This window comes from Falco biarmicus, chromosome Z (genome assembly GCF_023638135.1).
Source record: "Falco biarmicus isolate bFalBia1 chromosome Z, bFalBia1.pri, whole genome shotgun sequence".
Classification (NCBI taxonomy): domain Eukaryota; kingdom Metazoa; phylum Chordata; class Aves; order Falconiformes; family Falconidae; genus Falco; species Falco biarmicus.
The window spans coordinates 25,163,568-25,178,129 of NC_079311.1; the positions used below are offsets into that span (position 1 = coordinate 25,163,568).

The window sequence follows — 14,562 nt, forward strand, 5'->3', positions numbered from 1 at the left end:
TTTTTTTTTTTTAATAGGGAAGTCTGTTATTAATAAACAAGGTCACAACCTTAAAACTAGAAAAAGTAACATTACAATGAAGTTGTATAGTAAATGTATTTTCAGTTCAAACTACTCCCAGGACTTCACTTTAAATCCATTTTGTCTATAAGGAACACTTGGAACCCTTTTGCCTTTCAGAAAAATAACTGATGCTGTTTTACACATTCATTCAGTACACCAGTCTCTTAGAAGTAAATTTTTCAAGTCTCAATATTATTCTAAACATTAGAATGGTTCAATGGTGAAAGGTGAAAGGCACTCAGAAGTGAAACTACAAGAAACATTAGAGAATGCTCCAACTTAGAAGCATTTACTCCTCTTGAATATCCTTCTATAAAAGCTGTATAAAGCCTTTGTTTTCTCACCTCTCTTTCAAACTACTGCAGATTACCTTAAGTAGTTACCACAGATTTTCCACTTTGTTGTAATTTGTCACTGTATCTCTGCCTGATGGGACATTACAAATAGATCAAAATTTGCTTCACTGATTGCACAAAGCCTACTCTAGCTTACCTTTAGGTCCACTTTGTATCTAAGCTAAATAAATAATAAATAAATTTCCCAAAGAGTTTCTGACCTCTCAAGATGTGATCTTTTCTGTCTATCTGTACCATTAGAAGTATCACTGCTCTTGTCCTGCTTCCAAATTCCAGTATTTTTTGCAGACTTGCTGTAATTTTTCCCTAACCTATCTGTTAACAATGAAACCAGAATGCACTCTTGTTCCCAACTATGCTGCTGTTCTTCACATCCTTCCACTAGTATGTTAAGCAAACTTCTGGTCACTGATCTCATCACCCTTCAAACTACTTCAATCCATCCATCTCACACTTATGATTAAAAAAAAAAATATCACAAATCAACACTGATGTCAATCTCCACCACAAAATCAAAACTATCATGCACTCACTTTCTTTAATGCACAACACCTGTTTTTAAAAAAGTTTTGGAAAAACGCACCCAACCAACTCTGTTCTTGCTTAAATGGCCACCCACCATAGCATGTCCTGAGACTGAAAACTGTTTGCTGGCTATTATGTAGCAGTGAAGTTCTTCTTAGTCTTGGTACTGCTAGAACTTAATAATTCATTCTTGATAAAGAACACATACACATACATTTTTAATTCCTGTTCATGGTTCATTCCCCCTCTCATATATATATGTACACATACATATGCACACTAGACAGATACATCTGTTAGCTCAGAAAGAACTACGGAAAATTTAATCATAGAGATTGGGTCAAGTGTGTTATTAATTAAACATGACCATAACATATTTCCTCTGACTTTTAAGAAAATAAAAAAATAAAAGACAAAACCCCCAGTTCTGCTGTTCTCACAGCTAACAAACCATCTTTGAAGATTCTCCAGATGTCTGAAAGCAAAGTTGCCAAAAACTCCCAATACTACACTGACAAGAGTATATATGCATTTTGTTCTGACCTGTTCTCCACAGTGGATAATGAACGATGAAGAATTTCCTAGAAATTTTTAGAAACATGCTTTGTTTTAATTAACAAGACTGAAGGTTTAGTTTTCTTCCAGAGATTCTTTACCTATAAGTCTAGCATCATTTTCACAAGTTAAAGGTAACTCAAGTTCTTAGAAGAAGACACCTTTTAACAGTGTAAAGTTGTAAATACTACAAATAAACCTGAAAGCAATTTATATTAAGTTTTCTGCATCATAAGTAATAAAAAACCCCAGGAAAATGGCAATGAAGCAAACACTTTAAATCTTTGAGAAAATGGGCTATGATAAAACTTAGAGAAAATTAAATCCTTGGTGCAATTTAACAGAAAGGAATTCATGCAGAAGTATGAAAAGCAATTCAGTAGGGAATTCAATTTATATGGACATCATCTGTCCTGTTTTCTATATAGCTTGTCTTTTCCAATAGCAACGTTAAACAAGGCTGGTTCTGCTGAAAATCAAAGATTATGATAAACAAGCTAATGAGAACAGAGCTAATTAGTATTTATAGTGTTGATACAGTAAGTAAAAAATAAAATGCTTCTAATAAAATCATATTCTTAGTGATGATAGTCTATTGATAAACTCTTTCTGAATAGTTGTTGAACTTCCTAATTACTGTTAGCCTTGTAAGTGCCTTTTTTGTAATCTTCTAACATTTTCAGGTATATATATTAAGCATAACACTTGTAGCGTTCAAAACTCTGATTAAAACACTGCAGAAGTCACTCTGAAAACTTCTCCTTACTATATTATTTTTACATTCTTCTGTCAAAGGTATCCTAGACTTACTTTTTCTCACTCCTTTCAGCTTTGGTCTTATTTTTCTTCTTCCTCACAGCCTGTCACTTCTTTCCTCCCTGCTTTCCCATCTGTGAAACTTCCCCTTGATGGTCAATGCAATGCCTTCAAAGTTATGTCGCATTGTCTCTTCCCTAACATCCTTCTATTCTCAGGCTTGTGATCTCACTTCTCTTACAAATTTCTTATTCTCTACTGCTTTCATTTCTTCATTGATTTTCTTGATCTCCTCAGGTCTCTTACTCTGTATTCTCAAGAGTATAGAATGAAGGCTAGAAAAAGCCACTCTCATTGCAAGAAAAAACAGATCACAGAGTAGCTGTGTCCCAGGTTTGCAAAGCTTTACCAAAGACTTTATTGCCTGGAAGAAGGAAAATAAATTCTGCTAGATACGGATGTTTCTCTTCTAAAAGGTACTTGTATCTGCCTCCAAAAACAATTCTTTCCACACCTCTTTTGCCACCACCACCCATTAAAACACATACACAACATATTTCTCAGCATTACAGAAGTCCTTCTCCAGCACCAAAAGGTCTTAAGAGCATATAGGAGCACTACAGGTAGATGTAGTTTTGAAGGGTCCTTCTAGAAAATAATATCCTTTGACTAAGGATCCCTGGAAGAAGCATCTTTCAGACACAGTTTCCAGGTTTTGGCCTTAGATGAAATGGCCCAGTTTTATCTCATCTACATCTGTCTCAGTTCTTTCTAGAGCCTTAAAATACGATTAAACCATTTTACAATGTGTCTTATCTACAGCTGCTACAAGGGAGAACCACTTAAATACTCTATTACCAAAATTCAGCAATAATTTTTTCTTTAAAGAAGATGGAAACACTTTCCTGCAGAGCAGTACCTTACAATCTGAGGACACTCGGTGCACAATATTCCTGACTATTTCTCAGCTGCCTCTAACAACCCTTGTAAAATTTGCACCTTCATATTTTTCTCTAGAAGAGTATACAGTATAGCCATAATGACAGACTGATCTGACTGCTGCCCAAATCTGATACAGAAATAAAAAGCATACTAAATACTATTTTTCATGGAATCAGGATTTGCTGATCACTTGGATAGTATTTTAGAACTTGCTTGTTTAGATTGAAAAAAAAAAATCATTGCATTTATGTGCATTTACTAAAAAAATACCAACCAGATACAACAACTAATCCTTGTAACAGAAACTAAATTTGGAGGCCACTTAGGCTATCCTTATTGCAAGCAAACTTAAACTGTGCATTTCAAAATCACTTTTCTGTCTGTCCAACAAATTTAGAGTACTTAAATGCTGATCTCTCCCCTGCACCAAGGCATGTTATGAATTTACTGGATGGCAGTATTTACCGTAAGTAGGATTCCAGGACTCTATCCAGTCGTTTATAGAAAGGTCGCGATGTAAAGTACCCACTCCAGTAATGATGATCTCTGTCTGCATAGGTGAAGAAGTCTCCACTTAAAACAGGGAAAAATGAATTGCTGCTCTTTTCACCCAAATTGCTTTCTTTGCGCAGAGCTTCAAAGTAGTCTGATAAAGTTCCAAACTGGGCCTGAATGAAAATTAAAATTAAAATGTAACATAGTTCCATTTTCTTTAATTAGACATATGAAGAAAATTAATATGCTTGGTTTCATACACATTTCAAAAATATGCCAGTCTTCCACCAGAATCATAGCAGAAAACCTATCCTAAAGAGCTTTAAAGTTTCCCTGCACACTTTTCACACAAGCTGAATAGCTTGTTCAAAACCATTTCAACTTCCTTTCAATTCAGAACAAGGAAGACATGGACCTGTTGGAGTAGGTCCACAGGTGGGCCACAAAAATGACCAAAGGGCTGGAGCACTCCTGCTATGCAGAAAGGCTGAGAGAGAGGGGTTGTTCAGCCTGGAGCAGAGAAGGTTCTGGGGAGATCTTATTGCAGCCTTCTAATACTTGCAAGAGGCTTTAAAAGAAAGATGGGGACAGGCTTTTTAGTAGGGCCTGTAGCGATACGACAAGGGGTGATGGTTTTAAACTAAAAGATGGTAGATTTAGACCAGGTATAAGGAAGAAAGTTTTTAAGATGAGGGTGGCAAAACACTGGCAGGTTGTCCAACGAGGTGGTAGAAGCCCCATCCTCAGAAACTTTCAAGGTCAGGCTGGACAGGCCTCTGAGCAACCTGATCTAGTTGAAAATGTCCCCGATCATTGCAGGTAGGTTGAACTAGATGGCCTTTAAAAGGTCTCTTCCAACCCAAACCATTCTATGATTCATGAAATAGTGATTTATACTATAGAAATAAAAGCTATCTAAAAATATAAGCTAAATCTCAACAAATAAGCAAAGCATTCTTCCATGTTTTATGACCAAGTCTCTAATAAATGAGCTAAGTAGTACCTCAATATCATGTAAGTAAATGTCTGAACTAAGTAAGAAACTTAATGTAATACAACAAAAGCATTATTGTCTTAATCCCATGTTTTCAAAATTAACTTTCTTGTGCTCTAGAACCCTAACATATGCTTAACACAAGATGACTGTTGATTAAAAAGTAAGTATTTGCTTTCAAAAGCTCTTTCTTAAAACTACATACAAATAAATTATGTTTAGAGGTGTAACTCAGGGGAGTACAACAAATACATATCTTCTGGTCATTTTTTAAAAAGTTCAGACAAGTAACAGAATAACAGCCCCTTACAGGGTAGGTCAAGAAAAGATAACCTCAAGCTTGCGGGTACAGAAAAAGGGAGAAAATAAAAAGGGAGATGAATTGACATCAATGTTGCCAACATTGAGAGATGTCGTTAAAGGCATACGTGTGCAAACTGGATTTTGAATGACTGGAAAAACAATTAATGGAAATGGGAACAGCACAGAGAATCACACTACCCCAAGTATCCTCATCAGAAATATTAATGATAATTGCTCAAATTTAAATTGTCACTTTGGGGAGAGGGTGGGTGGGTGTTTTTAGCAACAAGCATAAAAAGTAGCATGCCACAATTTACAACACCACAAAACAAGCTTTTTATACAATTCTTTTAAAAGTGACTTGGACTATAAGGACTAACAAGGATATGCTGTTTCAACACTTAAAAACAAACAAAACAAAGAGTATTCACTCTTCAAAATCATTCAGAAGATGGCAGAATCTTTTAGGTGTTTACAGTATGGTAACTTACCACTTTGAATGGCAGTAAAGCAGACAAAGAAACACTGCCACAGAAATGCCAATATTAGCGATCCTTGCCTTATCAGGCACCTCTAGGACACCTGGCCTTTTCCCTCGCTATCACTGACACCCACAAACCAGAATTGAGAAGATAAAAAAGTATCAATGGACCAAGAGAAATGAGGTACAGGTGACCTCCCTTCAGTATGCTGGATTACATCAGAGAAAGAAAACCCCACCAGAGGAACCAGCAAAGTCAAAGAAAACTTAGTCTAATGTCAGGTAAGTGGAAACAGTGAAACAACCACGTAGACTCTTCTATTGGCATATAAAAAAGCCTCAGCTTAATTTGTGCGTAATTGATGTGAAAGACATCTCCAAATGGGAGATTAAACTCCCTGAAAGCAAAATTGGTATTTTTTACAGTAATCTACCACATACTTTTAGGACCATAAAATAGTTGCTGGCATGAGAATCTCAATGCTAACAGACATATGCACCAGATAAACATCTCAGATTTGTCTGAAAGGGTAAATCTCTCCAAAGATCAGAAAGGAAGAGTAGGCAGTGCCTTGTGTAAGTAGTAATATCCTAAGCATTCTTAGCACTTGAAGAGTTCACGTTTCTTCCTCCTTTATATAATCTATGTTCTCAGGAAGCTGAGCATGGAGTTACAGTCCACTGGGGGAAATGCAGCAGAATGTGAAATTCTCCACCTGAACTTGTATTTCCAAGGATAAATGACATCAGTTTTAACAAACAAAGCAACACAAAAAAACCTCCCACAACTAACAAAAACCCAAAAACAAACAAGCAAACGCCCACCCCCAAAAACACACACCAAAGAGAGACAGAAAAAACTCAGCTAAATAAATAAAACTTAAGAGACACACTCCAGTGCCAACAGCGCTCCAGCTGAGCCAAGTGCCCTAGGTATGAAGTGGCTGAATCAGAGGACTCAGTATTTTTTTGTCTGGGTATTAATTACCAGAAAAAGGATTGGATACTTTTATGAGGGCCCAAAGGACTGGTGTGATTCCCAAGACATTAATCCAAGTGGGCAAGCCAGACAATGAAATAGACTTCTAGCTCCTTGACAATGGGCTAAGCAGAACCTTTCAGTTAAGGATCTTTCAGCTGCCTCAGGACAGAAGTGGCCCTTGAAGAATGACCTCAGAGCTAGAGCCTGGAGTTTTCACCCTGAAGAAGAAATCATCCACCCCAGGTTAGTAGGAACCGAGACTACAGCAAGTATGGTGCTATTCATACCCAAAGAGTAACTCCCTGCACACTACATCCATTTTTGAGTGGAGTAAAGCTGGTGATAGCAGCAAGCTTTTAAATCACGATTTAAGAGTACTCTCCAGGTCCACCTCACTCCACTAAGACAGAGCAGGCATTCACATACATCCTGTCGCTCATATCTCATAGGAAACATGCAAAATCCAGCTCTCAAACAAGCTGTGATCCCAAAAGATTATCTTTCTTATGGTTTTATACCATAAGAGTATGAATTCTGCAGAATACGAGTCCATTGTGCAGAATACAAGTCCAGCAGTCTGCAGGAGGAGCTAATACACTACAGGCACTATTCAAATCTGCAGTTAGAGGAACAGTGGAGGTCTCAGAAAAAGTGAGGAAAAAAGATGCACATTCAAACAATATATGAAAGAGACCAGGCTAGGTTTCAAAAGCTTTAATGTGAAAGCAGCAATAGAGCTCCCTCATGATACTCAAGAAAAACCAAGGTTCTGGTCCCCCTATTTTGTATTCCCATGCTGAGAGGTGATGAAAAGGTGCCTAAGCACAGAGAACATCTAATAGTGCAAGAAGTCTCTGAAGTACTCAGATTATACATTAGAATGTATGAACGTGTATATTAATACTCAAACATAATTAATGATTTAAAGTGATATCTCATCTGATAATTCTGTTAGTATATTCACCCCTTTTGTAGCCAGGTCAATCTCTTAGATTTTGTTGTATTCAACATGTGACAGCCACAGCGCCTCTTAGGACTTTTTCCTTGGTTTTGGACATAAAACCAAGACTCAAAGCAAGCAACAAAAGTTGCTTGAACTTCTAACAACAAAATACAATAATTTTAAGTAACAAAGCCTTCGAGCCTTAAATAACAGTGCCTGAAGCCTGTGAAAACAAGAGTACTAAGAAAATAATCAAGCCTAATAGCTGTTATCTGAAATAATTTGGTTTGCATACCATTTATAGTTTTCAAGTAGACAGTATTAATAGCAAGATTTTGTTTTCAAGAGAGAGGAGGTGGTAAAGGTAAAAAAAAAATCTGCCAAGACAAACCAATTTGCTATTAATATACAAAGCGCCAGTTAACAAAACAACCAAAAAAAAGAACAAGAATAAACCATTTTTTTTTTTTCCATGAAGAATCTCAAAATAATAAGAAACAGGGTTTTCTCCACAAACCAGAAAAAGTGTATTTACCTTAACATGCCACTCCGGTTGAGAATTCATATAATCAAACAGCTTTTGATAATTCTGGTACTGCTGATCCCATTCTGAGCTCTCAGCATAGCGAAAATCATCCCCTAGTGGAGCCAACAGGACTTTAGTACGGAAGAGCTTTGACTTCTTTCTGTATTGATCTAAAATAATCCAAGCCCTTGGAGGGGTGAGGCGGGGGCAGGGAGGGGAAGCAATTTAGAAAACAAAAGAATAAAAGGTCAGCATTTGACAAAACAATTCTTAGACATCAAATTGTGCATTAGGGTGACTCTAAACAAGACATATGAAACTCTGCTACTTCATTTTGTAACAAAAAGTTGGATGCAATTCCCCCCACTGGGACACCACATTCAATCTACTGTTGTTGCAAACACTATGCTAATTAAATCCTTCAATACATTTATCAAGCTCCATCTCAAATAGTAGGGCAGTCTGCGTCAATTTGTTTCTGTGCCAAAACTAACCTTCAGTTTAAATCATGTTTACCTGCTTTATATTTAGATAACAATCCTAATCCTCTGCAGCCCTTATTTACACTAATAAGCAAGTTCTTCTTATCCCCTCTGGTAATTCCCTTGGATACTTTGCTTCATATCTTCATGTCCTTGACAGAAACACTGCCCATAAATTAATCGCTGAAGAACTCCAGTCTCGCAAATTTTTAATAAATGTTCTACCAAAATCTACTTTCAACTCATACTCTTTAAGATCTGTTACATAAACATTTATTTGAGAATTGAAACTAGTCCAATATATTTGAAACCAGTATTTCTTTTAGCAGCAAGTCAGGGTTTATTTGTTTATCAGATCATAAAAGTATTGAGCAAACACAAGGTCTGACTGTATTCTGGAGGGAGATAAGGGCACAACAACATCTTTAGTTAAGGATTCCAGTGGCTTACCCTCCTCTCTTAGTCTCAGTTTGATTTATAGTTCAGATTACCAAGTATTTATGATTGAGTCAACATTTCCCATGACTTTCAACAGGTTGCCCATTCAAACATAAAGACTTCCTCTCCATACAACAGAACAATTGGCACAACACAAGACTGAGTTAAGGCTGGCTTCTCAGAAGGTAAAATTGCAAATTTTCCACGCACAGCCTATGGTTGGAAACATACTTTATTTTAGAGCTTCTTGAAAAATACAGGACTTCAAAAAAGGTTGCAGTTAACAGGGTAATTGATTTCGACATCTCTCTTCGAAGTCCTCCTCTAGTTTCTTTCCATAGCTACACAAAATTAATCAGTGTTGCTGTTCCCCCTTTCTTCACATATTCATAACTGTAGGATTGTTAGTGTTTTTAAGGGGACAGCAAGATCTCCCTCCATTGCTAACCAGTTTCAATTGTAAAAACACCAAAGAAAAATTAGATGCCTGAAGTAAGGTAGATCCTTTTAGGTTTCTGTCGAATAACTTCCTAAATCACTATTTCATAAAGGAGCAACAAAGAGTCAGCATTAAAGCCCCAGACAGAATTTGCTAAAGGTTAAAAATACTTCTGGAGGAAACAAAAACCCAGAGTCCACTGAATCTCACCAACACTTTCCCCTTCTGGTCACCAAGCAAGACAGTATTAGATAAATTTTGATATATGTTATTATGCCTACCTGAACAAAAATTTTAAAAAAACCAAAGAGATCAGTCATGCCAAACTTTCTGTAGCACCACAATTATGGATATAGCCTATCAGCAGCAACTCCACTTTATTGGTTTAAAAAAATGAGGTTTGTTACTTACAATCAAAAGTTCTTGCAATTGTACACAAGATGCATTATGTAGTTCTCAATGTTAAAAGACACCCTAACTCCACTCTCAGTGGGCAACAATGAAGTGTATCAACATTCTCTGTAACAGCATCAAGAATGTTTTTCACCTTTCTTTGGGAAGCTTTCAGATTATCACTGAACGCTTAAGGCCTTTCACAAATGATGAAAACCCCAAGAGGGTGAAATTAGATTCTTGAGGTAGCAAACACAAACATCAGCCACCAATGTCACATCAGCAATGTAATTCTAAACATCAGCTGCATGTTGTGCAACCTGACCAACCAAAAAGAGAAAAGCTGGAGGGTAAAATTGGGCTCTTGTAACAGTAGGGCGCGAAAGGAAAAGTCCATTTTCTACTCCTCTGAAGCACATAACTTGCAGTATAGATTCTTGCCTATTTCCATGCACGGCAGAGAGATATACCACCAAAAAAAAGCTATGCTTTCTCTAGCAATTCATTCCCATTCAAGGAAAATAAATAAGCTGTTTTTTCTTGCTAGCGTGAAAAGCTAGAACTTCAGCATTTGAATGTATGGACAAGGATGCAGCTGCAAAACAGGGCAAGCACAACAGCAAACTTTATAACCTAAGCTGTTATGAAGTACAGGCTTTCAGTTAGGGTGCTGTCCTGGTTTCAGCTGGGACAGAGTTAACCTTCTTCGCAGCAGCAGGTGCCACTGGGGGGGCACGGGGAGCTGGGAGGGGACACAGCCGGGACAGCTGGCCTGGGCTGCCCAAAGGGATATTCCACACCACGGGACATCACGCTCAACAGATAAAGCTGAGGGAAGAAGGAGGAAGGGAAGAATGTTTGGCATTATGGCATTCGTTTTCCCAAGTAACTGTTACACGTGATGGAGCCCAGCTGTCCTGGTGATGGCTGAGCACCTGCCTGCCCATGGGGAGTGGTGAATGAATTCCTTGGTCTGCTTTGCTTGTGTGCACGGCTTTTGCTTTACCTGTTAAACTGTCTCTATCTCAACCCACAAGTTTTCTCACTTTTACTCTTCCAGTCCTCTCCCCCATCCCACTGTGCGGGCAGTGAGTGAGTGGCTGCCCAGGGCTTAGTTGCTGACCGGGGTTAAACCACGACAGCTGCTTTTTCACTCCTGCCTCCCAAGTCACAACTAAAATGGCAGGGCAATGATAAATCCAACAGCTAGTAGTCTATTTTACTTGTTTTTCTATTTACTAGTTTTCAATTGAGTATCTCTTCAGTATTACAACCGTAACAGTATTGAAACAAAAAGCAACAGTCCTGTCTGACTATTCAAGATCTGTTAATCAATAATTAACCAAAAATAATCAAGATTTTATTAATTTTATTGCAGCTTTAGCATTGAAAAAAGGTCAGTGATCTAAACCTTGCCTCTAAATTTATCAAGTGTATATTAAAAACTTTTCTCATACCCATGTAGTATAGATCTCCTGTATTTTTCCAGTCTTAAAAAACAAAACAATCAGATATGAGACACAGATTAGTGTGCTAGAAAACTTTAATCTTGGAAAGCTCATGATCAGAAGCCAGATTTTCCAACTACATCTGCATCTCACACATCTCATCACAACAACTGTAAAACTTCTGTTGTTACAGAAACTAGATTGGAGAAGTTTTTGATTGCCTACCATATTCCAACTTTTTCTTTTTTCGTAAAATGGACTTTTTAGCATTCTCCAGCAAAACACTACTATGTTTTAGTGGATTTATTCGAAACTACATAGTACAGTTATGTTCTTCCCAGTGTTCCAAATGTGATAATCCAGGCTTCCAACTTAATGAGCATGTCCGAGTTTTACTTTTCCCTTAGGTATTATCTACTACACTGTAGTTTCAGCTCCCTGTTAAAACACTAAAACTGGTTTTATCTAGCAAAAGTTGATGCAAAAGATTAAGTTTCAGAGACCATATTGGCATGATGATCTCTTCAACCTGATCATACATTCAGCGTACCTGTCCATTTATTTTACTAATTTTTTTATTTCCTACGACATAGTGAAAGATCCATTTCTTTCACAAGATCTAATTTAGATTGTTATGCAACGGTTACATCTTGGAAGTGCAGGGATAAATTAAAATCTAACTAAAACCCAAAAACCTTACAAAATATTATGAGCGGGCTCTTTACATTAGCCTGTGTGTTCCAGGTATTTGTTAAACAAGCTGTAACTCTTCTACAAGTATTTGTCTCAGCTAACTGGAATAGATACTCAAAATTTTTCTTTTTATAACTTTGATTTAAAGATGTGAGCTTTCCTTCACATTTGATAAGCACTGGGTGTGTCAAAGATTCTTCTATTAGCTCTACTCTTTTGTCACCTTCAACTTTCATTGTTCTACTTCCAAAGAAAATTATTGTTTCCTAGCATCATTCCAATTTCTACCTTAAAACATGACAATGGAGATGTATTCTGTTTTATTTTGGATTTATCTTCAATAAAATTTTGTAACTGAATTTTACTGACAAAGTGATATTTTCAAGATGCTTAGCAAATTCAAACACAGTAAAAGGACATGCAGATGATATGTAGATAACAAATGCATTATCATCACATCACTTCAAAACTTTAGCAAAGGAAAAAACAAAGGAAACCTAGGCCACAAAATGCCAAGTGTTGAAGGATAGCCATGCAAAGTATCTCACTGTTTACTGTTGCAGCATACTACAGCATGATGTCCCTGAAGTCTTCCACTTGCAGAAGACAGCTCACCTTCTATTCATAAAATTTGCAAAAACTACAGCAAACCAATAAAATGATTATAACCAAACAGATGACTATGTTCTGCCTAGCTTTCAGAGAGAATAATAGACTCATGTATCATGAAAAGAAAAAAAATTAATGCATCTTCATTAAAACCTATCTTCAAATTATCTTCTGAACTTAAAAGCAAACATGAGATTAAGTAATAGGTATTATTTTCCTACAATGAGTTTATTTTAAGTACTATATAAATTCATAAAGCTATCCTAGGTGTCATCTTTGACCAGCATTTTTTTTTTTTTAAGTTCTCCCCTTGCAGAACGTGTCAAATCTGTACCTGTGTTGAACATTTCCAGCATGAATGGCTTCTGGTGGAACTCTCCAGGGACAGCTTACTCTTCCTCCAGGAAGACGTTTGAAATCAAACTGGCAGCAGATTTTCGGGTCAGGACCACAAGTATGAGGAACATCATAGCTATAGAAAGGCATCATATGACAAAGGATATCTGTACTGGATCCCAAATCTGGAAGTAAATACACAGAGCAGAGCTTTAAAATAAACCCTCTTGTGATTTGCCAAAACTAAATCATTTCCATGTTCTGAATGCCAGAATTGAACTAAAAACATCAGACCAGGACAATTCCTTGACTAGCCATACTTCAAGTCTACCTTTATATGTACCTTACACATAAAGAGATTACCTTACATAAACAGAGATACAGCCAAGATGGGAATGTTCCAGTCAAGCACTAGCTGATTGGGAAAGACAGGAACCAAGTATTAGGGGTTTTTTTTTACCAGATAAATCTCATTATTTCCAGAATTTGGGAGTGAACAAAACATGTCTTCTATACTTTGAGTGAAACAGTAACAAACAAATAATGCCCCCCCCAAAACAAACCAAATATCCCCCCAAAAAACTCACCCCAAACCAAAACCCAACCACCTAGCTGTCATTACTTAATTAGCACATTTGAGAATCAGTAGGCTTTAACAATACTTCAATTTCTTGAACATGTAACTTCAGTACATTAAGAGTACAATTCTACATGCTTGTAGATAGATTCAATGTGCTTGTATATAGAATTACATAGAATTCTACACACTTCTGAGACTATCTTTGCCATCTTAACTTTTCCACCTAGTGAGTCCAGTCCCTAAACTTTAACTCACCAGGAACAGAGATCTACACACTTTTTGTCAAGTGTCAAAAGGTCTTTCAATATTTATCTTTAAAGAGAACCTGGAGTTCTCAGAACTTAAGAGAAGTTTACTTATCTGGTAAGTAAAATTACTTTTACCTAAGTTTACCTATCTGGTAAAACAGGGGTCTTCAAACTTTTTAACCAGGGGCCGGCGCGGATGCAGTGGCAGGCAGCCATCTGCGGCTGCTTGGTTTCCCCCCCCAATCCCCGGCGGGGGGGAAGGGGGGTCTGTAAATACCGGGGGCCGGATTGAGGACCCTGGGGGCCGTATCCAGCCTGTGGGCCGTAGTTTGAGGAGCCCTGTGGTAAAACCTCAAAATGCTGATCACTTATTTCTGGCACTAACAACCTCAAGTAATTTTATGTTGAAAAAAGGGGATGAATGTTGTAGATGTGCCACAGAACCTGGCTCATAAGTATGTCAACAATACGCATAAAAATACTCTTCAAAACCCTAACAGCACAAGTCTTCGCAGTTCAAATACAGGCCTTTTGTTTAAAACCTCCTATTTTACTACTACTTAATTATTACCAGAAAAGGTGATATTCCATAAATACATGCATTTACTTTTCAAGTACACTTCTCTATCTCAGGTACCACATGTAAGTATTATAGAGTGTACAGTGATTTCTGATGTGATCCATTTTGAAAAGCCTTCTTTTGAAGCCCAAACACTAGACCATATCATACGTGTAATTCACATATGCAATATTCAGGAAAAAGGCCTGTCAGGTAAGTGTTTTGTACACTGAGTGGCATACACCAATGTTCAAGGAAAAATCTCTGAAGTGTCAGTACTGGACAGGTTCTTTCACAGTGGCATGTCTTCCTCAAGTCCAGTTCACTTGCACAGTAGATTGGTTTCTCTGAATACCCTCCTTCCTACAATTTCCAATTAAAAACACAGAGGAACTGAAAAGCTTCAAAATCACCAC

The 14,562-nt window shown here is 37.2% G+C and overlaps 1 protein-coding gene across 2 annotated transcripts in view; it reads right to left on the bottom strand.

Moving 5' to 3' along the window:
- Positions 1–14,562, bottom strand: part of MAN2A1 (mannosidase alpha class 2A member 1) — a 128,010-nt gene that overhangs the window by 72,861 nt on the left and 40,587 nt on the right. For both annotated transcript variants that reach the window (XM_056323960.1, XM_056323961.1), the window contains exons 7-9: positions 12,758–12,944; positions 7,931–8,108; positions 3,663–3,865 (exon numbers count right to left, since the gene is read on the bottom strand). In XM_056323960.1, coding sequence (XP_056179935.1) covers positions 3,663–3,865; positions 7,931–8,108; positions 12,758–12,944 — 568 coding nt within the window. The remainder of the gene's footprint in view (positions 1–3,662; positions 3,866–7,930; positions 8,109–12,757; positions 12,945–14,562) is intronic.